We start from the raw sequence: 24,086 nt of genomic DNA on the forward strand, positions 1-24,086 counted from the left end.
CCAAAGGTGTTTTTTTTTCCCAAGAGGCAACTGGACTTTCTGGTTTTTCTTTGAAGACGTTTTGCTTCTCATCCAAGAAGCTCCTTCAGCTCTGACTGGATGGCGGGGAATAGAAGGATTTATACTCCTTGTATAAAGAAAGCATCCTGCAGAAAGCACAGCTCCAATTCCTCAATGAAAGAATCAAGGCTTATAAGCCTTTCCATTCCCCACCATTCAGTTAGAGCTGAAGAAGCTTCTTGGATGAGAAGCGAAATGTCTTCAAAAGAAAAGAAAAAAAAAGCCTGGGTAGGTGGTGAGGAAGGTCAGCCATCAGAAAGATCAGCGGTTCGAATCCCTAGCACAGGTCGACTAGAAGGTCGGACTACATCAGGGGACTCCAACCTTGGCAACTTTAAGACTTGTGGACTTCAACTCCCACAGTTTCTCAGCCAGCATTCTGGGAGTTGAAGTCCACAAGTCTTAAAGTTGCCAAGGTTTGAGACCCCTGGACTAGATGACCTCCAAGGTCCCTTCCAACTCTGTTACTATTAAAATCCAGTTGCCTCCTGAGAAAAAAAGCACCTTAGGGACAACTTTTAAAGATGCCCGGATTTCAACTCGTAACTCGTGTGCAGGGCTAACTTCTGCGTCGCGTTGCCTGCAGTGTTCTCACGTCACTACTTCCTCAGGCAGGCAGGTAGGCAAACCGGAGAGCAGCCCAACCACTTCCCCCCTCACCCCAAAAAAAGAACGACAGAAACCACAACAGGGACAAGTGGCTTGCAAGGGCCCAGGTTAATTCCAGCCCTGCCTCCCCTCCCCGGGCTGACGTCACTTCCTGCTAGGGAGGCTCCTAGGCCAGGTCTGTCCCGTCCTTCGGGCGCTCGGGGAGCGGAGAAAGAGGGAAGGCGGTGGAGGAGGTGGGGAGGGGAGGGTTGAGCAGGCCGGGCAGCGATGGTGGGGCTGAAAAGGGGAGCGGCTGGAGGGCTGAGGGGGAGCCAGGAGGAGCAGCTGCCTGGAGTCCCCCTGGACCAGCCCTACGGGTGAGTAGGAGGAAGGCTGGAGGCTCCACAATTGTCTTTGTGTGTCCCTTTTTTTGCATTGGATTCAGGTCCAGGGAAAGGATCTGAGCCCCTTCCCTCTGATAGACTGCCTTATCATCTGGAGGCTTTTGAGTTTTAACGACGCAGACGGCTCTGAAGTCGAGTTGGGTAGGATCCGATTGTAAAAATCCAGCCCATCCAGGATCTTGAAGGTTGGGAAGGCAACAGCTGTCACCCTTGCCGCCTTGTTTTTGGATGATGTCTTTCCTCCTAAGGTGGAGGTTTCATTTTTAACAAAGCCCCTCCTCATTCAGGTCTGTTTTATTTAGAGCCTTAAATGACTCTCACAAATCCCTTGGCCATTACACACTTTGCTGGTCCTTTTTGTCAACCTGCACTTGGACATCCGTCTACCATCTTTGATGGTATTAGTGCTTCATGCCTAGCTTTAGTGCTTTATGTCAGTTGTCTGAAGAGGTCTGCTGAGAAAGGAAATTTAGTATTTTATTTTATGTAAGCAATAACGTATCGTGTTTTAATATCAGAAAAAAAACATTGCATTATTTCCTATCCAAAATCTGATGGCATTCTAACATTTCACTCTTTAAACTTTTTTCCACCCTTATTTTTATTCAAAGATTGAGGAAATGGTCAGCCATCAGATGAAACTGTTTCCACCTACCTATGATGCAAACTTCCTGAGAATGATGGGTATTGTAGACTAATACAATGTATTAATTTTGGGCATAGTCCTTATTATTTTCCTCTTTTATCCATTTTATGGGGAATATTCACCATAATTATTAATTGGAAACTTTATTAATAAATTTACTGGACACCCATCTTAACATAGGGTAACTGGGTGGCTTACAGTTATTTATGTATATGGTTTATATAGCCATTTATATAGCCACAATAGCAACGCTGGGCAGCTTCCAACATTTAAAAACAGTGAAAAAACATAATATAAAACACAAACAGGCCAGGAGTCAAACCAATCTAGGCAAATTATAACTACATAGTGGATTTTAATAAACACTCAGTCTTCTATTCCCGCAAACCCAATCCATATCTTTAGAGCCTCTGTCCGTCCCAGCCCCCTCCCCCCCCAAAAAAAGAACTCTGGTTGGTGGGAGCCAATCTGATTTTAAAGAAGGACATTATTGCAAAATGTAAGGCTTCATTGAACCAATGTAGCTTGATGCCTGTTGACTCAAAAATAAAACCCACAACTTTCCTCAGTGCTTCCTCTCCAGAGTGGTCAGATTGCCACATTAACAAAATGTTTTCTTGTAGTTTGACTATTGAAGAAGCAGGTGGCTTGCACTGATCCAGATGGTGGATGTTTTCATTCTAAAAAAAAGTTAAAACCAGCATTCCTCTTATTAAGCAAACAGGCAGAATGATAAAACTCTACAGGTAGTTTGTAACTTATGACCACAGTTGAGCCCGAAATTTCTGTTGCTAAGCAAGACAGTTAAGTGAGTTTTGTCTCATTTCACAACCTTTCTTGCCACAGTTGTTAAGTTAACACGGTTGTGATCTGGCTTCCCCATTGATTTTGCTTGCCTGAAGGTCACAGAAAGTGACCTGCATGTGATGGAACTGCAACCATCATAAATACAAGCCAATTGCCAAGTGTCCAAATTTTGATCACGTGACCATGGGCATCCTGCAGCAATCATAACTGTAAAAAAAGGTCTATAAGCCACTTTTTTTCAGTGCCATTTTAAATTCAAGCAGTCACTAAATGACTGGTTGTAAGTGGAGAACTACCTGCAATGGGAAAGGATAAAGTTATTTTTTTTTTAGATCTCTTCAGCAACCCCAGCAAAAAAGATTTCTTGTCCTGGAACAGTATCTGAAAAATTCTTTTGAGAAAATAGGAAATGCTGAAATCGGTTACTGAGAAGAGGAAAATAATTGAACATTTTTTTAGCTTCATTCCAATCTGCTATGAGGCTTGACTTCTGGAAGATGATAAATCATAATGGAAAATTAAGTGAGGGGAAATGGATTTGTGCAGTGTTGCTGCAGGATTTTTTTCCTTTTATATATATTTCTTTGGAAGATTAATTCCATCAGCCAGATTTTTCTTTGATAAAAGTAGACCCAAAGTCACCATACATTGAATTCACATCTGAGAGATGGGGTGAATGAGTCTATGTATTTTTTAGGACCGCCAAATGGAAATACCTTGTACTGCCTTTATGTTGGGCTTCCCAAGCTTTTCTACAGCTCTAAGACTTGCTGCAGGTCCCCTAGCCAAATACAGGTAGTCCTGAAACTTAGAACCATTTGTTTAGTGACCGCTCAAAGTTACAACAAAATCAATGTGAAAGCCAGGTTTACTTAACTGTGTTACTAATTTAACAATTGCAGTGATTCACTTAACGGCTGTAGCAAGAAAGGGCATAAAACGGGGCAAAGCTCACTTAACAAATGTCTTGCTTAGCAACAGACATTTTGAGGTCAATTGTGGTTGAAAGTTGAGGACTAACTGTATAACTAGACTTCATACAATAGCCTGGGCCATCTTTTGTAGCCCTGGGATTGATTGAATTGCCAGTACTTAGGAAAGATTGAACCACGGTGGCACAAGGGTTAGAGTGCAGTACTGCAGGCTACTTATGCTGACTGCCGTCTGCCTGCAATTTGGCAGTTCAAATCTTATCAGGCTCAAGGTTGACTCAACCTTCCATCTTCTGAGGTGGGTAAAATGAGGACCCAGATTGTTGGGGGCAATATGTTGACTCTGTAAACCACTTAGAAACAGCTGTAAAGCAGTGTATGAGTCTTAAGTGCTATTGCTAGTTCATTGTTATCCTTTGGAAGAATCCAGCAATGAGCAGTTGCAAGATAAAAATATAAGCATGGAAAATGTGTGTAGATATAAGCATTGTTCTTAACATTTCAATAGATCCTCCGTGTTTAAGAGAAGCCTATCTCTAAAAAACGATATGGTAGGAGAACGGCAGAAGTGTCCTACAGCTTCTCTTGTTTTTCCTGGCCATTGATGAAAATTGCTTAGGTCCAACTGGGATTTTTTTTTTTTTTTGCAATTAACTGTGCTGGCCCTTGAAGCATTTGCAAAAAAAGAGAAGATAAAGAGTCTAATAAAGAGTTAAACCTTTGATTTGGTGTGTGTGTGTGTGTGTGTGTGTGTAATTTTGTCTCTTGCAGAAGGATTGAAGATTGCTTGCCCCCTCTGGCCACCCCTTCCACCAAGAGGTTTTCTCCAGCCAAACGAAAGCAATATTACATTGACAAAGCCATCCGCAACTCGGACCTCATTCCCAAGGCTAAAGGGAAGAAGAGCCTCCAGCGCCTAGAGAACAGTAAGTGGTTGGTAGGCAGGCTTAGAAACCCTTTGGTAGCTAGCTGTTACCTCTTGATTACCTATTAAATTGATCAAAATCCAGAGCAGCCTTTTCCAATTCAATGTGTTTCAAAGGTTTGAACTATCAGCTTATATCAACCACAATTACGCTGGCTGGAAAATTTCTGAGTGTTTGGGCCCCAGCACTTTTAGTGATAAAAGTAGCTCAGATCTTTCCAAACTTTTTTCTTCATTACCCAAAACTGCTTTTATCAAAAAGTCTTATTGAACTTTGAGGACAGGTAGTAAGTCCCTCCCTTCAGTACTGTCATAATGTCTTACAGTTGCTGAATGAATGGTCATAATTCGAGGGCTACCTATGTTATGAAAACAGTATCATTGAATGATCTTTATGTCATTGTCAGGTCATTGTCAGTTTTCTTTAGTTGGGGGCGTTACTTGGAACCCTGACAGTCATTTCAACAAATTTCCATTGGTAATTTTGGCAATTTCCATCTTAGGAGGAGTACTCTGGCAGACTTTCAAATATATTTCAGTACACAAGGCAATTTTTAAGTCCCTATTGTGATGGGTAATGGGTTTGTGTGCCATTACTCAAAGGAAAACCACTTTTACCCAATTTTGGATAATTGATCACTGGTGAATAGCCCTTTAATTCAGGCCAGCCAAAGCCATTCATTATCTTCCAGACTAGTTGGGACTACCTGTTCTCTTATTTTTATATTAAAATATAAAGGATGGACAGCCATTTGTCTGGAATGGTATGAGGATGAGGTATTGGACCTCTAAGGTGCCTTCCATCCCTATGATTCTATGCCTGAATAGTCCAACCAGGTAGCTGTTAAGGCCAATCCGGCTTGGTGCTACCTGAGGCATTGAGGAATTGATTACTGAGAACCAGGCTAAGGCGACGATGATGCTGAACTAGGCATCAGGAGAACTGGGTTTTAATCCCACTTCAGCCATGGAAGCTGATTGGCTGTCTTTGGGCCAGTCCCTCCTTCTTAGCCCAACCTATCTCACAGGGTGGTTGTTGGGAAAAATAGGAGAAAAAGACCACTGTGTGAGCAGTCTAAATTTCTGTACAAAAACGGAGATAGGAAAATAATCAGTGCAGGTAGTCCTCAGTTTACAACTATTTGTTTAGCAGCTGTTCAAAGTGGCAACAAAAAACGTGAATTGCAACTGGTTCTTGCACTTGCACGCTTCAAAGCACCCCCCCAAAGTCATGTGATCAAAATTTGGGCATTTGGGAACTGGAAAGTATTTACAATGGTTGCAACATCCCGGCATCATGTGGTTGCCCTTTGAGACCTTCCCAGCAACTTCCAGTCAGTGGGAGAATTCAGATTTGCTTAATGATTAATTTAACAACTCTAGTGATTTGCTTAACAACCCTAGCAAAAAAAGGCCATAAAATCGGGTGTGATCCACTTAACAACTACCTTGCTTAGCAACACAAATTCTGGTCCCAATTGTGGCTTTAATTGAAGGATTACCTGTAGTTAAACAGTGCTGGCAGCATGAAGTTGAATGTGCCATGCTGCCCACTGATGTACCTGAAAAGGTTCCCGACAGGTGGTCCTTGACTTCCAATCACAATTGAGCCCAAAATTAATGTGTTCAGTATTTGTTGGTTTTGCCCCACATATTTATGACACACTTGTCAAGTGAATCACCGCAGTTGGTAAGTTAGTAACCTGGTTAAGTGAATCTGGCTTCCCCATTGACTTCGCTTGTCAGAAGGCTGCAAAAGGTGACCACATGGCCCCAGGACGCTGCAACAGTCATGGTGAATCAGTTGCCAAGCATTGGAATGTTGATCACATGATCATGGGGATCAGTGGTGGGTTGCTACTGGTTCGCCCCAGATTGGGCAAACCGGTGGCAGGAAGCTCCGCCCACCCACCCGGACGCAGAAGCATCACACACAAGTGCACACACACCAGTAGCAAACTAAATTGAAACCCACTACTGATGGGGATACTTCAAAGGTTGTAACTGTGAAAACTGTGATTGTCATAAGTCACTTTTATCCGTGCCTTTGTAACTTTGAACAGTCACTAAATAAACTGTTGTAAGTTGAGGATTATTTGTATTAAGGTACATGCATGAAGTTTCATATTTCATTATTAATTCTGTGCATTTCTAGCACGTTACCTAATGACCCTCCTTGAGCGGGATGACTGCGCCAGTGAAGATGGAGATCTTGCCCATCCTGCCCCACCCAGCATTTTTACCCAGGCCTGCAGCAATGAGACTTATATGAAGGTAGGGCTCTATATTTTTTTTTCTTTAGCTGATTCCTCTTCCTTGGAAACAGCATCTCTCTCCAAGCCCAGTTTTGCATTTTCTGTCTTTAAGTGACATCATTGGATGGCGATGTGGTAGAGGTTGGAACATAGCCTTCAGGTGAGGATTTAAGTCAGGAAACATAAGGAACCTACTTATTTACAAAGGATTATAGTTTATGGGTGAGTCCATGCTTACACGGAGAAGGTTCTGCCCACTGTAATTGTGCTGCTAGAGGTCAGCAGTTGGGGATAAAGAGAGAATTGGAGTAGATTGGACCAAGCTTTGCTCCCCAAATTAATGTTTCCCCCTAACAGAGGACAAAGCTGCATACAATAAAGAAAAAGCTGTATTGGCTGTGGAACTGTACCATTTCCTCTTTCATTGAAAGCAAGATAGAACACAGAATCATAGAGCTGGAAGGGACCTTGCTGATCTTCTATTCCAAGGGTCTCCAACCTTGGAAGCTTTAAGACTTGTGGACTAGCTTTGCTGGCTGAGGAATTCTGGGAGTTGAAGTCCACAAATCTTAAAGTTGCCAAGGTTGGAGACCCTTGCTTTGGAGAACAAGTCAAACCCCACTTCTCTGTGACAGCAGAGCTCTGGGTTTTCCTGCTCTGGGTTCTGCCCCCTTTTGACCTACGCCAGCCAAAGTCTGGCCATAATGTCTGGCATTATGTCTGTAGTTTCTTAATGTCTGTAGTTTCTTCCCCAAACCCCCAAAACTTTAAGCTTAAACTGTCTACTGTTGACCTCACCCCATTCCTAAGAGGTCTGTAAGGGGCGTTCATAAGAGCACCTGCGTGCCTACTGTCCCTGTCCTAATATTCCTTTTTAATTACTCTTTTCATGTATTCATATTATGTTTATACTTTTACCTGTTATCTTATATATGATTGACAAAATAAATTAAAAAAAATAAAAAGCAGAAATTGAAATCTATCTGGAAGGCACCTGATTGGGGGAAGGCCGGAATAATTAGCTAGTTTTGATTTCTGTTCCTCAAAGAAGAATTGAGTGTCAGGCCTCTAGGAATGAATCCCTGGTAGTTTTTTTTTAAATTAACTTTTAAATTAAAAAAAATAAAAAGCAGAAATTGAAATCTATCTGGAAGGCACCTGATTGGGGGAAGGCCGGAATAATTAGCTAGTTTTGATTTCTGTTCCTCAAAGAAGAATTGAGTGTCAGGCCTCTAGGAATGAATCCCTGGTAGTTTTTTTAAATTAAAAAATAAAAAGCAGAAATTGAAATCTATCTGGAAGGCACCTGATTGGGGGAAGGCCGGAATAATTAGCTAGTTTTGATTTCTGTTCCTCAAAGAAGAATTGAGTGTCAGGCCTCTAGGAATGAATCCCTGGTAGTTTTTTTTTAAATTAACTTTTAAATTAACTTTTAAATTAAAAAATAAAAAGCAGAAATTGAAATCTATCTGGAAGGCACCTGATTGGGGAAGGCCGGAATAATTAGCTAGTTTTGATTTCTGTTCCTCAAAGAAGAATTGAGTGTCAGGCCTCTAGGAATGAATCCCTGGTAGTTTTTTTAAATTAAAAAATAAAAAGCAGAAATTGAAATCTATCTGAAGGCACCTGATTGGGGAAGGCCGGAATAATTAGCTAGTTTTGATTTCTGTTCCTCAAAGAAGAATTGAGTGTCAGGCCTCTAGGTATCCCTGGTAGTTTTTTTAAATTAAAAAATAAAAAGCAGAAATTGAAATCTATCTGAAGGCACCTGATTGGGGAAGGCCGGAATAATTAGCTAGTTTTGATTTCTGTTCCTCAAAGAAGAATTGAGTGGCAGGCCTCTAGGTATCCCTGGTAGTTTTTTTAAATTAAAAAATAAAAAGCAGAAATTGAAATCTATCTGAAGGCACCTGATTGGGGAAGGCCGGAATAATTAGCTAGTTTTGATTTCTGTTCCTCAAAGAAGAATTGAGTGTCAGGCCTCTAGGTATCCCTGGTAGTTTTTTTAAATTAAAAAATAAAAAGCAGAAATTGAAATCTATCTGAAGGCACCTGATTGGGGAAGGCCGGAATAATTAGCTAGTTTTGATTTCTGTTCCTCAAAGAAGAATTGAGTGGCAGGCCTCTAGGTATCCCTGGTAGTTTTTTTAAATTAAAAAATAAAAAGCAGAAATTGAAATCTATCTGAAGGCACCTGATTGGGGAAGGCCGGAATAATTAGCTAGTTTTGATTTCTGTTCCTCAAAGAAGAATTGAGTGGCAGGCCTCTAGGTATCCCTGGTAGTTTTTTTAAATTAAAAAATAAAAAGCAGAAATTGAAATCTATCTGGAAGGCACCTGATTGGGGGAAGGCCGGAATAATTAGCTAGTTTTGATTTCTGTTCCTCAAAGAAGAATTGAGTGGCAGGCCTCTAGGTATCCCTGGTAGTTTTTTTTAAAATTAACTTTTAAATTAAAAAAAATAAAAAGCAGAAATTGAAATCTATCTGGAAGGCACCTGATTGGGGGAAGGCCGGAATAATTAGCTAGTTTTGATTTCTGTTCCTCAAAGAAGAATTGAGTGTCAGGCCTCTAGGAATGAATCCCTGGTAGTTTTTTTTTAAATTAACTTTTAAATTAAAAAAAGGGTGTTATCCAGGAGGGCACCTTGTGCTGGATGTCCTGAAGTGGTGCACTCACAACTTGGTGATGTAACATGTGAGGAATGAGCACGATGGAAGGGAGTGTTGTGTGGAGAAAGATAATGGAATATTACAGGATAAAGTGTTGCTTAGTCACACTTCAGGCATTCTTACCGTGCAGGGTGGTGTTAGATTTTCTTAAAGTGTCATGGAAACAAAGAGTCTTTGTGTAAACCTAGGCATTAGACGACTGGCAACAAGGTTGTGATTTGGAAGATGATGTAAGAAAAATGACACTTCCTGCTAAGACAAGCTGAAAAAACATGATTCAGTCAGAGAGGCAGAGTGGTGTAGCAATTACGGTGTTCAACTCCCAGCAGGGTGTGTTGTGTCTGCTGCAGCTCCCGAGCCGGGCCTCCTAGCTGAGAGTGACTCAGAGAGTGAGGGGGAAGAACCGACAGGGCTTCCCTCTGCGGGACCTTCCTTTCTGGCTCCGCTCCAGGTCCCAGAGGCAGGCCAGGTGGAGGAGGAGGAGCTGACACCGCCTCTTTCCCCCAACCCCTCCTCCTCCTCCCTGGCAGAGTTCCAAGTGCCACCTGAGGAGAATCAATTGTGGCTAGATGCCAGCCCAGGGAGTGCTGAGTCACGGAGCCACACTCCACAGGGTATAAAAGGGGGTGGAGCTGCCATTGGACTTCGTGACGGACAAAAACAGACTTTTGGGAGCTTTGGCTGTGCTATTTTGTGATTAAGACTTTGGCTTATGTTTATTTCTGAACTGCAATTACGCTGGTCTGAGGAGAACTTGGCAGGCAGTCGCAGGTTCATTGCCAGAACTGTTATCTGTTGTCGGAGTAAATTGCTGGCAAAGACAGTCAGCTCGCGTGTCTTTTTGGTTGTGGTTGGGAGGGGACAGAACCGGGTGATGTGGTTGCAGCTACTGTATTCTCTCCCAACCCAAAGTTATCCAATGGAGTTTCTCACAGAGTAGTTGTGAAATAAAACTGAAAGAATCATAGGGTTGGAATGGAAATTGAAGGTCTTTTAGTCTGGCCCAGGAATCCTCAAACCCTCCAGGCAAAAGGCAGTCCAACCTTTGCTTGAAGACCTCCAATAATGGCATCCCCATGAGTCCAGGAGCAGGCTTGTTCCACTGCCTAATAGACCTCATGAACAAGAGATTCCTCCTTAGTTTGAGTTTGGATCGCTCCACTTGTTAATTTTTCTCCTACCCTTAGAGGTTATAGAATAGAATAGAATTTTTTATAGAATAGAATTTTTATTGGCCAAGTGTGATTGGACACACAAGGAATTTGTCTTGGTGCAGATGCTCTCAGTGTACATAAAAGAAAAGAAAAGGGGGAGTGAAAATAAGAGCAGTCCGAGCTCTGAACTGGGGAACGAGAAGGAAAGAAAGAGGGAGAGAGAGAGTAAGGACTGCCACTGAGGTCAGGGAGCAGAGCACCAGGAAACAGGGCGGCCAACGCGCGCATACTACACACACACAAACACAGAGCCAGCTCCTCCCTGCCGCTGTTGAATCTTTTTTTTTTTCATAAAAAGTTTTATTTTTACAATCATATCTAATAATTCATCCAATGTACAGTTGTATACAATTAGTCGGGCTTGCCCAGTCACCACCCCTCTTTTTAACACTCTTCCCTCTTCTACCTTCTTTTACTTTCCAAACCTTCCTCTCCTTCTCTTATCTACATCCGCTCCTCCCTCCACCCTACACCTTCCTTCTCCTCTACTATCCCTCTTCCTTCCTCTTCTCCTCTTCCTACCTCCTACTCTCTCTTTCTCCTCCTCACCGTTCTAAAATGGTAACTATGCAGACCCGATCCTACATTAATTATATTTCTTCAATAATCCCTGTACATTAACCATCACTCCATCTCTACCAAACCCCCAGTTCCCTCCCCTTACCCCCCACCCCCCATCCCGACTTCCCAGAACAAAATGCAGGGTATCAAAACCAATAATCATAATCCAAAATAATTCCTAAATTATAATCTCTAGTCACACCACACTTAGTCACACTCTCAATTCCCCTCTCCTTCAAAAATATATCTAATACAAAATATTTCCTAAATTTACTCATATGCTATTCAATATTTTTTTTATCTGATACTTATTTTAAATATAATCAATCCACATTTTCCATTCTAGAATATATTTTTCTAGTGTATAGTCTTTCAAGTAAGCGGAGATTTTTGTCATCTCTGCCAGATTTGATACTTTGAGTGTCCATTCTTCGATTGTAGGTAATTCTTCTTTCTTCCAATACTGAGCAATCAAAAGTCTTGCAACTGTTATTAAGTTCAAAATCAATTTAGTCTCTATAGCTGTATAGTCCATAATTATTCCTAGTAGAAAGAACTGGAGTAAACTTAATCTTCTTTTCAAAATATTCTGCATGATCCACCATACTTTAATCCAAAATGCTTTAACTTTTTACAAGTCCACCATATATGGTAATAAGTAGCATCTTCACAATCGCATCTCCAACATTTAGCAAGATCTAATATGTGTTTCTTGTAAACAGGTAATGTCATTTTAAATTGTTTCAAATAATGAAATACTTTCCTTCTCTTCTACGGTGAGTTCAGGCCATTAACATTCCAAGACAGGAAACTTTTGGAACACCAGCCGAGATCACATTTTACTTTAGGCCTTGCTCCTCCACTGTTTCGGTCGTAGTAGTTGCCAGTTGTTGTTGTGCCTTCATCTCTTGTTCCTTGCGTTTAGCAGCAGCTCTTGTCAACCTTTGTTCTTTTGAATCTAAACCCGTCGTAGGTATTTCCAACACTTGTAATAAATCTTCTTCCATCACAATCTGTTCTTGTACCTGCTTCACTTCTCTTTCCTTCACTTCAGCCTCCCTTCCTCTAGCTTCCAATGGGGGAAGACTTCCAACTTTTAATACCTCAACATAAAATTCTCTTGCTTTTCCAACCGTATTGAAACGATATACTTTCCCTGCATAATATACTATTATACCAGTTGGAATATCCCATCTATATTCAATCTGATGTTTTTTAAGTTCATTCACCAGGAAGGCAAATTCCTTCCTAGCCCTTAACATTTTTGGTGGAATTTCCTTTAATATCAAAATATCTTGACCAGCAATCTGAATCTTCTCCCCCTTATATGAAGCTTGCAAAATCTGATTTCTCACTGTTCTGTTTGTAAAATAAATAACAACATCCCTTGGCAACTTTTTTTGCCTTGCTATCCAAGAATTCACACGATATATTTTATCAATTTGATAAGCCACATCTGCTGGACGAGCTGCTAATATCTCAGCAAATACTTCAGAAAAAATTTCCCTTAAATTCTCTTCCTTATTTTCTTTCAAACCTCGAATTCTAAGAGCAAATTCCATATTTCTATATTGTATCAAAACTATTTCATCCTCTGTTTTTTCCATTTTACTTTGAAATTCATCCATTTTATTTTCTAATTTTAAATTATGTTGCTTAATTTCTGCAACCTCCTCCTCCAATAAAATCACATTCGTTGCCAAACTTCGTACTGCCATTACAAATCCTTCTTTAACTTCTTTATTTCTGCCGCTGTTGAATCTTACTTCACCGCACTGAGTCCTTCGGGAGAAGGGCGGTATAATAATAATAATAATAATAATAATAATAATAATAATAATAATAATAATAATAATAATGATGATGATGATGATGATGATGATGATGATGATGATAATGATAATGATAATGATAATAATAATAATAATAATGATGATGATGATAATGATGATAATGATAATAATAATAATAATAATAATAATAATAATAATAATAATAATAATATTCAGTGCTTACTTTGGTGGCAGCCTGACGAAATGGGGGCAGGGGATACATACACGGTTAGGGAAAAATAACAAACAACGTTTTGGGCTCAATTGCAGTCTTAAATTGAGGACTACTTGCAATTTGAACCTTATTGGACACTTCATTCCTGGAGGGTTTTAAAGAACAGACTGGACAATCCTTTGTCTGAAACAGTATAGGATCTCTTGCTTGAGGAGTGGGGACTGGACTAGAAGATCACTGTTAGTTTGGGATATGTTCAGAGCCCACACATCTGATGACATAAAAAAATTGGCAAAGTCATCTCAAGTCACTTTGGCCGTTATTCCAGGTGGGCTTACATCTGTATTGCAGCCCCTAGATGTCAGTTTAAATAAACCTTTCAAGGACCGTGTGCGAAGGATGTGGCATGAATGGATGACATCTGGTCAAGCTCGTCTGACAAAAGTTGGAAATCTGAGAAAGCCAGACATAGAACTAATAGCACAGTGGGTTCGTGATGCATGGGAAGATATTCCAGAGGACATGGTGCAACGTGCCTTCAAGAAATGTGGCATTAGTAATGCTATGGATGGCAGTGAAGACAGCGCATTGTATGAGAGTGACAGCAGTGATGATGACGACTGTGAACTCAGTGATGACGACAACGTATATGCGGATAACATCACAGAAGCTGAAGTAGCTGAAGCTCTGTTTGGACAAACAGATGATGATGAGGAGAACTCCAGTTTTGAGGGATTTTAGCTCTCGTTAGCTTGGTTGCTGTTACTTTTAAAGATACTGTATTTTTGATACCATATTCTTTTTGGGGACCCCCTTTTGCACTTTTATTGTTTTTCGTTCAAATAAATATTCATGTTATTTTACTTGGCTCTATCTTTATTTTTTACATTGACCAGTAGCTGCCTCATTTCCCACCCTAGGCTTATACTCGAGTCAATAGTTTTTCCCAGTTTTTTGTGGTAAAATTAGGTACCTCGGCTTATATTCGGGTTGGCTTATACTCGAGTATATACGGTACTCTTTTCATGTATTCATATTATGTTTATACTTTTACCTGTTATCTTATATATGATTGACAAAATAAATTAAAAAAAATAAAAAGCAGAAATTGAAATCTATCTGGAAGGCACCTGATTGGGGGAAGGCCGGAATAATTAGCTAGTTTTGATTTCTGTTCCTCAAAGAAGAATTGAGTGGCAGGCCTCTAGGTATCCCTGGTAGTTTTTTTTAAAATTAACTTTTAAATTAAAAAAAGGGTGTTATCCAGGAGGGCACCTTGTGCTGGATGTCCTGAAGTGGTGCACTCACAACTTGGTGATGTAACGTGTGAGGAATGAGCACGATGGAAGGGAGTGTTGTGTGGAGAAAGATAATGGAATATTACAGGATAAAGTGTTGCTTAGTCACACTTCAGGCATTCTTACCGTGCAGGGTGGTATTAGGTTTTCTTAAAGTGTCATGGAAACAAAGAGTCTTTGTGTAAACCTAGGCATTAGACGACTGGCAACAAGGTTGTGATTTGGAAGATGATGTAAGAAAAATGACACTCCCTGCTAAGACAAGCTGAAAAAACATGATTCAGTCAGAGAGGCAGAGTGGTGTAGCAATTACGGTGTTCAACTCCCAGCAGGGTGTGTTGTGTCTGCTGCAGCTCCCGAGCCGGGCCTCCTAGCTGAGAGTGACTCAGAGAGTGAGGGGGAAGAACCGACAGGGCTTCCCTCTGCGGGACCTTCCTTTCTGGCTCCGCTCCAGGTCCCAGAGGCAGGCCAGGTGGAGGAGGAGGAGCTGACACCGCCTCTTTCCCCCGACCCCTCCTCCTCCTCCCTGGCAGAGTTCCAAGTGCCACCTGAGGAGAATCAATTGTGGCTAGATGCAAGGCAGCGACGCCGAGTGAATCGTGGGCAGCAAAAGGAAGGAAGGGGCCAGCCCAGGGAGTGCTGAGTCACGGAGCCACACTCCATAGGGTATAAAAGGGGGTGGAGCTGCCATTGGACTTCGTGACGGACAAAAACAGACTTTTGGGAGCTTTGGCTGTGCTATTTTGTGATTAAGACTTTGGCTTATGTTTATTTCTGAACTGCAATTACGCTGGTCTGAGGAGAACTTGGCAGGCAGTCGCAGGTTCATTGCCAGAACTGTTATCTGTTGTCGGAGTAAATTGCTGGCAAAGACAGTCAGCTCGCGTGTCTTTTTGGTTGTGGTTGGGAGGGGACAGAACCGGGTGATGTGGTTGCAGCTACTGTATTCTCTCCCAACCCAAAGTTATCCAATGGAGTTTCTCACAGAGTAGTTGTGAAATAAAACTGAAAGAATCATAGGGTTGGAATGGAAATTGAAGGTCTTTTAGTCTGGCCCAGGAATCCTCAAACCCTCCAGGCAAAAGGCAGTCCAACCTTTGCTTGAAGACCTCCAATAATGGCATCCCCATGAGTCCAGGAGCAGGCTTGTTCCACTGCCTAATAGACCTCATGAACAAGAGATTCCTGCTCAGCCTTTCTTATTCTCTCTTTTCCAGTGAGTTTATCACTATATAAGAATATCCAGTGTTTCTGGAAAAATCTTGTTGGAGTGCTGAACTACAACATCTTGTCACTTTTATTTTTGTTTTGCTTAGATTGTTCAAACTGCTAATTTTTTTTCCTGGATCTTTGCCACAGACTTGTGACATAGACCAGTAACTTACACCCAGTGATGGGATTCAGCCTCTTTGGGTGAACTGGTAGTTAAACTGCTGGCTGGCCCCGCCCCTTCCAGGAGTCTCGACACAGCCCATTTTTGGCTCCCAGGTAAGTGCTGGGAGGCCTACTAGGCCCAAAACGGGGTGCGCGCCCCCCCATGAGCCGTTTTTGCTCCCGGGGAGGGTGCAGGAGGCCGAGTGCTGTCTGTCACATTCCCCTGGCCATGGCCACGCCCACCCAGCTGGTCATTAGGGTAGAGAACCGGTTGTTAAATTATTACAAATAATTATTTGAATCGCACCACTGCTTACACCCGTATTACAGAGAGGGAAACTAAGGATAAAAGCAATCCCACTTTATGAGGCCTCATGCCAGTAGGAAGCATAAGTGAGATCTGAACTGGAGGCGTTCTGATCAGTAGCTCTATTTCTGAACCACTCTGTTGCACCAGTAATATATGAGTAGAGTAAGTATGTGGCTGCTCCTTGTTGCAGATTATAGATCAGTATGTTTCAACCTTGGCAAATTTTAAGGTGTTTGGACTTCAACTCCCACCAATTGAAGACCGCGCATCTTAAAGTCTCAGTTTAAAAAACAGTGATATAGATTTTCTCTGTTCTAGATTGGAAGATGCAGCTTGTTTTTGTTTTTTTACAGGAAACCCTGGAAGGCTTGGAGGAAGAGTTGTTGGCCTTTTTCTCCACTAACCCTCAAGCTGTCTACACGGCTATGATGGACAATAGGTAACTATTGCTGGCTGATATTCTCAGCAATGACTTCAGTGGCATTTAGCACGCAAAGCTTGACCAGACCATGAACTAGTGTGTGTATTTTGAATGTTGAAAGCCTGTTAGGAAGTTCTCCTCAAATGGCCGCCATGGGAGTTTACAAAATGGCAGCTGGGATGGGCTTAATCAGTCACCAAGGCCTCCTCTGATACCCTAGAATGCTCATTATCTCCACAACTTCTTTTTCTTTTCTTTTCATTTTCTTTTTCTTTACATTTTCTGGGCAATTCTGTACCAAACCATTCTGTTCTTTTTAGTCACTGAACCTGCCTATGGAATTTAGAGACTTTTTAATATATACATGAAGATATTGCTTAAGGCCTGACTCCTCATTTTGTGGGAGGCAAGCTTCTTGTTTCCTTTTTAAGTTAAAATAATTTATGATAATGATAGTAGTAGTAATTAGGTAAGGATGAGTAGGAAGTCGCCTGAGTGCCAAGGGAACCATCCAAAATCACTATAGTTTTCCCTCAAGCTAGACGGCACTCAGGAAAACACTTTAAAACAAAGTCAATGAGGAAGCCAGATTCACTTAACAATCGCGTTAGTAAGTTAATAACTGCAGTGATTCACTTAACAATCGCGTTAGTAAGTTAATAACTGCAGTGATTCACTTAACAATCGCGTTAGTAAGTTAATAACTGCAGTGATTCACTTAACAACTGTTTCACTTATCAACAGACAATTTGGGCTCAATTGCAGTCATACGTTGAGGACTATGTGTAAATCACAGCAATTCCTGCTCAGCCTTTCTTATTCTCTCTTTTCCAGTGAGTTTATCACTATATAAGAATATCCAGTGTTTCTGGAAAAATCTTGTTGGAGTGCTGAACTACAACATCTTGTCACTTTTATTTTTGTTTTGCTTACAAAATAAATAAACTACCATCCTGCTTGGCAAGTAAACCTCTGATTCTAGCCTGTACAGGTTGCACTCAACTTATAACGGTTTGTTTAGTGACGGTTTGAAGTTACAACATCATTGAAAAAAGTGAGTTATGACTCTCACACTTATGACCGTTGCAGCATCTCCATAATCACATGAACAAAATTCAAGCACTTGGCAACTGACTCATGATGGTTGCAGTGTCCCCAGGTCATGTGATCATGTTTTGCAACCTTTTGACAAGCAAAGTCACACATTTCTTCTTGAGGGGTTTTTTTGTTCTCATTTTCCAACTGTTTTGATCCAATTTTCAAACTCTCGTGCCTTGGATTTATCTGTGGCCAATTTGATACCCTCCTTTTTAAATTACAAAGAATTTTGGAGGCTTTTTCTGCAAAACCAAATGGCTGTCCAATCTCTTCTTCAAAACATCCAGCGATGGAGCACTCACAACCTCTGCAGGCAAGCCATTCCACTGCTTAATTTGTTGTGTCAGGAAATGTTTCCTTAGAGCTAGAGGAGGCCCACCCCAAAACGTGTAGTCCACGGTTTGTTTCTGCTTTTTAGAACACTTGGGGGATGTTTTGATGTATGAAATAGCCAGGTGAGGCCTCACAGCTGTTTGACAACTTAACATTTTTCACTTCCTTGGAAAAATGGCCTTGTTGAAAGCTGATACGATCTGGGAGAGCACCAAAAGGCCATATGCATCACCCGCAGTGTGCTTGGCATGTTACAAAGCTATTTTAAAAGCAATGAAATAGCTTATTAAATAGCAGAGGAACTAAGGTATAAAAAAGATAGAAAAGGTAATTCTCGACATCATTTCTCTTGCTCGCTCTCCTTCCTTCCTTCCTTTCTTTTTATATTGTTCCTCTTGCACCTTCTTTTTTTAGCAATCTCAGAGCAAAGTGAGAGTGTGATGTTAAGAGAACCTATACATCATTCATTCATTCCTTCATTCATAGCTGATCTCCTGTTTTTTGCCATTCTCACCAAGAAGGACTGCCCTGTTCATAGAGTAAGAGAAGCCAACAGGCAAATGCTATGCCTTTTCTGTGACTGCTTTCCCTAGAAAATAGCAATAGCCATGGTACTAGCACTTAGACTTATATACCACTTCACAGTGCTTTACAAACTCTCTCTAAGCAGTTTACAGAGTTAGCCCCCAACATTTTGGGTCCTCATTTTACCGACCTCGGAAGGATGGAAGGCTGAGTTAACCTTGAGCCAGTCAGCATCGAACTCCTGGCAGTGGGCAGAGTCAGCCTCTAACAATGCAGTATTAGAGACACCACCACACATCCACCCAGAAAGCAGACCCAAACCCACACTGATCAGGAAGCACGACCAAGGACCAGAAGCCAGACCGAGCTGCAACATTAGCCATTTCAAACCCCTCCAATCCATACATGCAGCAGACTGACACCCACTACGAAGATGTAACACGACCACGACCACGAAGCCAAACACCAGCAATGCAGGTCACCAGCTCAAATCCCCTGCAACTCAGACTAATCTGAACACAACCAAGCCCCCACCCAAACAGGACACACCCCCAGCCAATCAGAGCACAAAAAAAACCCCATCCAATCAGAGCACAGCCAAGCTCCCACCCAATCAGTTCAAACCCCCACTAGCAGTTAAAAAGGAAGAAACAGCTGCAATCACACATTGCTCCCAGAAGCACGAAGCTGAAGCCTGAAGATGACGAATGAGACTTCGTCGAAACGTCGCCAAGACACTTCCAGTTTTACGCTCAAGACATAAAACTGAATAAATCAGAACTGAGAACCTACTTTGGGCTGTTAATTTGGATGTATTTATGGTGCTTAGTCGGCTGTGAGCTAGTAAACACATGTAATAAATAGAGTCTTTTAAAAAAAATCCCTTTGAAATGAAAACATCCCATCCTTTCCATTTATCTTCTGTCCTTTAATTTAATAAAGTAAAAAGCATTCCTTGCTAGAGAATCAATTAAGTGGTTGATGCATGCAGCCCTGTGTGATCAGAGGTAAATTTGCTTTGATTACTGCAGATGGCAAAGGAGAGGCATTGGAAATGGGTTCATAATTTGTATTTATTATGTCTTTAAGATCTGGAATGATTTCATGAACCGGTCCGGGGAGGAGCAAGAACGAGTCCTTCTGTATTTAGAAGATGAGGCTTCAAAAAAAACGAAAAATAAATTTCCTGATAAAGCTGACGTCAAATGGAAAGGTATGGAAACGACATTATGGGCAACAAGGACATTATGGGCAAAAAGAAATCTCTGTCTTCCTTCAGTATAGTTTAAAACAAAGTCACACATTTCTTCTTGAGGGGTTTTTTTGTTCTCATTTTCCAACTGTTTTGATCCAATTTTCAAACTCTCGTGCCTTGGATTTATCTGTGGCCAATTTGATACCCTCCTTTTTAAATTACAAAGAATTTTGGAGGCTTTTTCTGCAAAACCAAATGGCTGTCCAATCTCTTCTTCAAAACATCCAGCGATGGAGCACTCACAACCTCTGCAGGCAAGCCATTCCACTGCTTAATTTGTTGTGTCAGGAAATGTTTCCTTAGAGCTAGAGGAGGCCCACCCCAAAACGTGTAGTCCACGGTTTGTTTCTGCTTTTTAGAACACTTGGGGGATGTTTTGATGTATGAAATAGTCAGGTGAGGCCTCACAGCTGTTTGACAACTTAACATTTTTCACTTCCTTGGAAAAATGGCCTTGTTGAAAGCTGATATGATCTGGGAGAGCACCAAAAGGCCATATACATCACCCGCAGTGTGCTTGGCATGTTACAAAGCTATTTTAAAAGCAATGAAATAGCTTATTAAATAGCAGAGGAACTAAGGTATAAAAAAGATAGAAAAGGTAATTCTCGACATCATTTCTCTTGCTCGCTCTCCTTCCTTCCTTCCTTCCGTCCTTCCTTTCTTTCTTTTTATATTGTTCCTCTTGCACCTTCTTTTTTTAGCAATCTCAGAGCAAAGTGAGAGTGTGATGTTAAGAGAACCTATACATCATTCATTCATAGCTGATCTCCTGTTTTTTGCCATTCTCACCAAGAAGGACTGCCCTGTTCATAGAGTAAGAGAAGCCAACAGGCAAATGCTATGCCTTTTCTGTGACTGCTTTCCCTAGAAAATAGCAATAGCCATGGTACTAGCACTTAGACTTATATACCACTTCACAGTGCTTTACAAACTCTCTCTAAGCAGTTTACAGAGTTAGCCCCCAACATTTTGGGTCCTCATTTTACCGACCTCGGAAGGATGGAAGGCTGAGTTAACCTTGAGCCAGTCAGCATCGAACTCCTGGCAGTGGGCAGAGTCAGCCTCTAACAATGCAGTATTAGAGACACCACCACGACAAGCTTCCAAGTCTGTGCAGGCAGTACCTGACAGTTTCATTCTTGTGATGGCTGAACTGTACTAGCCAAATCATGATGCACGGGCAGGCAAGAGATACAACAAGCTTGAGACTGAGCAGTAGAATTAATCAGCTGCCTCTGTGACAGATAAGGTGGCATTGTCCAGCTGTTTTAGACTCCCTATCCCTCATTTGCTCCCCATCCTTTATACTGGCTGAGAATAAGAGAGATAAAATACAAACCATTTCAAGTGTTAGATCACCTTTTCAAAGGCTACAACAGGGATGCCAGACTTACAGGTACCCCTATCTGTTTCTTCCTATTCTTCTCAAGAAATGCTACTTCCCCAGACAACTGTCAGGTGTTCTACAGCCATGTTTTTCAATCTTTAACCTCCACCCAGCTGCAGAATTCTGGGAGTTGAAGCCCGTACATGTTAAAAGTTGCCAATGTTGAAACGCATTCTTCCACATCTGTCCCAGTGATAAAATGCTCCAGTTTCAGACCGGATCGCCCAATCCAGTAGCGATGGTGGCGGGTGGTTTGGAGAACTGGTAGCAAAAATCCCTGCCCCCACCCCCCACCTATGCCCAGCTGAGCCGCGTGATCATCAGAGGTTTTGAGGGTTTTTTTTTACTTTTAAAAGTAATTTTTTTCTGCCTCTTTTCTTCCCTGTTGTTACAGAGCATCTTCCGTTCACACCCAAAGACTGTTTCCAGCGCATCAGCCGACGTTTACGAACCACCCTGAAAAGAAGTCGGATTCCCATGGTACGTTCTATAAGCAACAACAGAAGTGGTTTTTAGAGGTAGTCCTCAACTTATGGCTGGTTGCTTAGCCATTATTCAAAGTTATAATAGGCTACTTTTGTCCTGGAATCAAAGTTGCAACAACTGCCATCCCATAGTCACATGAATGCATTTTGGGGGCCCAGCAACTAGCCTGCATATATGGCCATTTGCAGCATCCCAGGGTCATATGACCATGATTTAAGTTCTTTACAGGAAACCGGTGTGTACTTTCAGTTTCCGGCAAAAACATCCATTGCAGACAATGAATTCACTTAACAACCGCACGTGATTCGCTTAAGGACTGCTGTAAAAAATAAAATTGGCAGTGGTCATATGGTGACCCACTTAATGAATGGCACAACTTAACGATAGTAATTCCGGGTTCAATTGTGGTTGTAAATCAAGGACTACTTGTATTTAGGGCTCATTTCAAAATCTGTTTTGCTTACAAAATAAATAAACTACCATCCTGCTTGGCAAGTAAACCTCTGATTCTAGCCTGTACAGGTAGCACTCAACTTATAACGGTTTGTTTAGTGACGGTTTGAAGTTACAACATCATTGAAAAAAGTGAGTTATGACTCTCACACTTATGACCGTTGCAGCATCTCCATAATCACATGATCAAAATTCAGGCACTTGGCAACTGACTCAAATTTATGACGGTTGCAGTGTCCCCGAGTCATGTCATCATCTTTTGCAACTTTTTGACAAACAAAGTCAATGGGGAAGCCAGATTCACTTAACAACCGCGTTACTAAGTTAATAACTGCAGTGATTCACTTAACAACTCTGGCAAGAAAAGTCGTAAAATGGAGCGAAGTTCACTTAACAACTGTTTCACTTATCAACAGACAATTTGGGCTCAATTGCAGTCATACGTTGAGGACTATGTGTAAATCACAGCAATTCCTGCTCAGCCTTTCTTATTCTCTCTTTTCCAGTGAGTTTATCACTATATAAGAATATCCAGTGTTTCTGGAAAAATCTTGTTGGAGTGCTGAACTACAACATCTTGTCACTTTTATTTTTGTTTTGCTTAGATTGTTCAAACTGCTAATTTTTTTTCCTGGATCTTTGCCACAGACTTGTGACATAGACCAGTAACTTACACCCAGTGATGGGATTCAGCCTCTTTGGGTGAACTGGTAGTTAAACTGCTGGCTGGCCCCGCCCCTTCCAGGAGTCTCGACACAGCCCATTTTTGGCTCCCAGGTAAGTGCTGGGAGGCCTACTAGGCCCAAAACGGGGTGCGCGCCCCCCCATGAGCCGTTTTTGCTCCCGGGGAGGGTGCAGGAGGCCGAGTGCTGTCTGTCACATTCCCCTGGCCATGGCCACGCCCACCCAGCTGGTCATTAGGGTAGAGAACCATTCTGATATACATGTGTATTTTTATATTTTTAAGCTTGCTTGCTGTTGGTTTACTGCTATCTCTCCCAACCAGTAAGGGCTAGGCCACAAGGAGCTGCCTCTCAGTTTACAATCTATCCTTCCAGGCAGATGATTAATCAGGTTCATTTTTCAATACCCATTTAAAGGGACAGTGCAAACGTTTAGTAAGAAGATTCTCAAATTCTTGATTAAAATTGTAGCAAAAATACAATAGTTACAATATAGGTTGTAGATAGCTTGGCTATCTAGCGAATAAATATAAAGAGCAGAATTTCAAAATTAATAAAGCAAAGTGCAAACTTCATAGAAGAATTAAAAACTGGCGCCTCATAAATTGGAGATAACATCTTGGAAGCAGCATGACCTTTTTCTAAGATAATTTTTGTTTAGTTTGGAAAATTTACATGCTGCCCTATTGTTCTATAATTCAGTTTCTATCAAAGATGCTGGTAGGAAGCACAGATAAGTGTTCCTTTTTTGCAGCCACCAAAGATATAGATGTTTAATGGGGTGTGTGATCAATGGGGGAATCCACTGAGGGAGGTTATAAAAAGCGTATGTAATAATAATAATAATATTTAATTTTTATACCACCCTTCTCTCGAAGGACTCAGGGCGGTTCACAGCCAAGTAAAAACCAACAGTAAATAAATACGATACAGATAAAACCAATGATTAAAAAACTTACTCAATTTGGCCCCAGTTAAAAATACATAAAACCATAAAACCCCATTAAAATCTAAAAAATTCTATGCCAGTCCTGCGCAGAAGAATAGATACGTCTTCAGCTCGCAGCGGAAGGTCCGAAGGTCAGGAAGTTGTCAAAGTCCTGGGGGAAGTTCATTCCAGAGGGTAGGAGCCCCCACAGAGAAGGCCCTTCCCCTGGGGGTCGCCAGCCGACATTGTTTGGCTGACAGCATCCTGAGGAGTCCCTCCCTATGAGAGCGCATGGGTCGGTGGGAGGCAAACAGTAGCAGTAGGCGGTCCCGTAAATAACCCGGTCCTAAGCCATGGAGCAGGTTCTCAGCAACCGCGGGTCTCAGGAGGTCCAAAAACCTCTCCCGCGGCTGTCCAAAAGATCTTCTACCGGGCCGGGGGGCACAGTCGACTAGGCAGGC

The 24,086-nt window shown here is 41.6% G+C and overlaps 1 protein-coding gene across 1 annotated transcript; it reads left to right on the forward strand.

Annotated features, from left to right (window-relative positions):
* The first annotated feature begins 867 nt into the window (after positions 1 to 867).
* Positions 868 to 22,698, forward strand: R3HDM4 (R3H domain containing 4). The gene is made up of 6 exons (XM_058163323.1): positions 868 to 1,025; positions 4,209 to 4,363; positions 6,518 to 6,636; positions 19,520 to 19,643; positions 21,470 to 21,555; positions 22,663 to 22,698. Exons 1-6 carry the CDS (start codon positions 937 to 939, stop codon positions 22,681 to 22,683), a joined length of 594 nt encoding a protein of 197 aa, XP_058019306.1. The 5' UTR covers positions 868 to 936; the 3' UTR covers positions 22,684 to 22,698.
* Positions 22,699 to 24,086: the final 1,388 nt, after the last annotated feature.

This window comes from Ahaetulla prasina, chromosome 1, assembly GCF_028640845.1.
Source record: "Ahaetulla prasina isolate Xishuangbanna chromosome 1, ASM2864084v1, whole genome shotgun sequence".
In the NCBI taxonomy this organism is placed as follows: domain Eukaryota; kingdom Metazoa; phylum Chordata; class Lepidosauria; order Squamata; family Colubridae; genus Ahaetulla; species Ahaetulla prasina.

Coding starts and splice junctions, on each gene's coding strand:
- R3HDM4 (XM_058163323.1), top strand. CDS start 937: ATGGTGGGGCTGAAAAGGGGAGCGGCTGGAGGGCTGAGGGGGAGCCAG. Junction 6,637..19,519: donor GCAATGAGACTTATATGAAG/GTAGGGCTCTAT, acceptor TATGTCTTTAAG/ATCTGGAATGATTTCATGAA. Junction 19,644..21,469: donor AGCTGACGTCAAATGGAAAG/GTATGGAAACGA, acceptor CTGTTGTTACAG/AGCATCTTCCGTTCACACCC.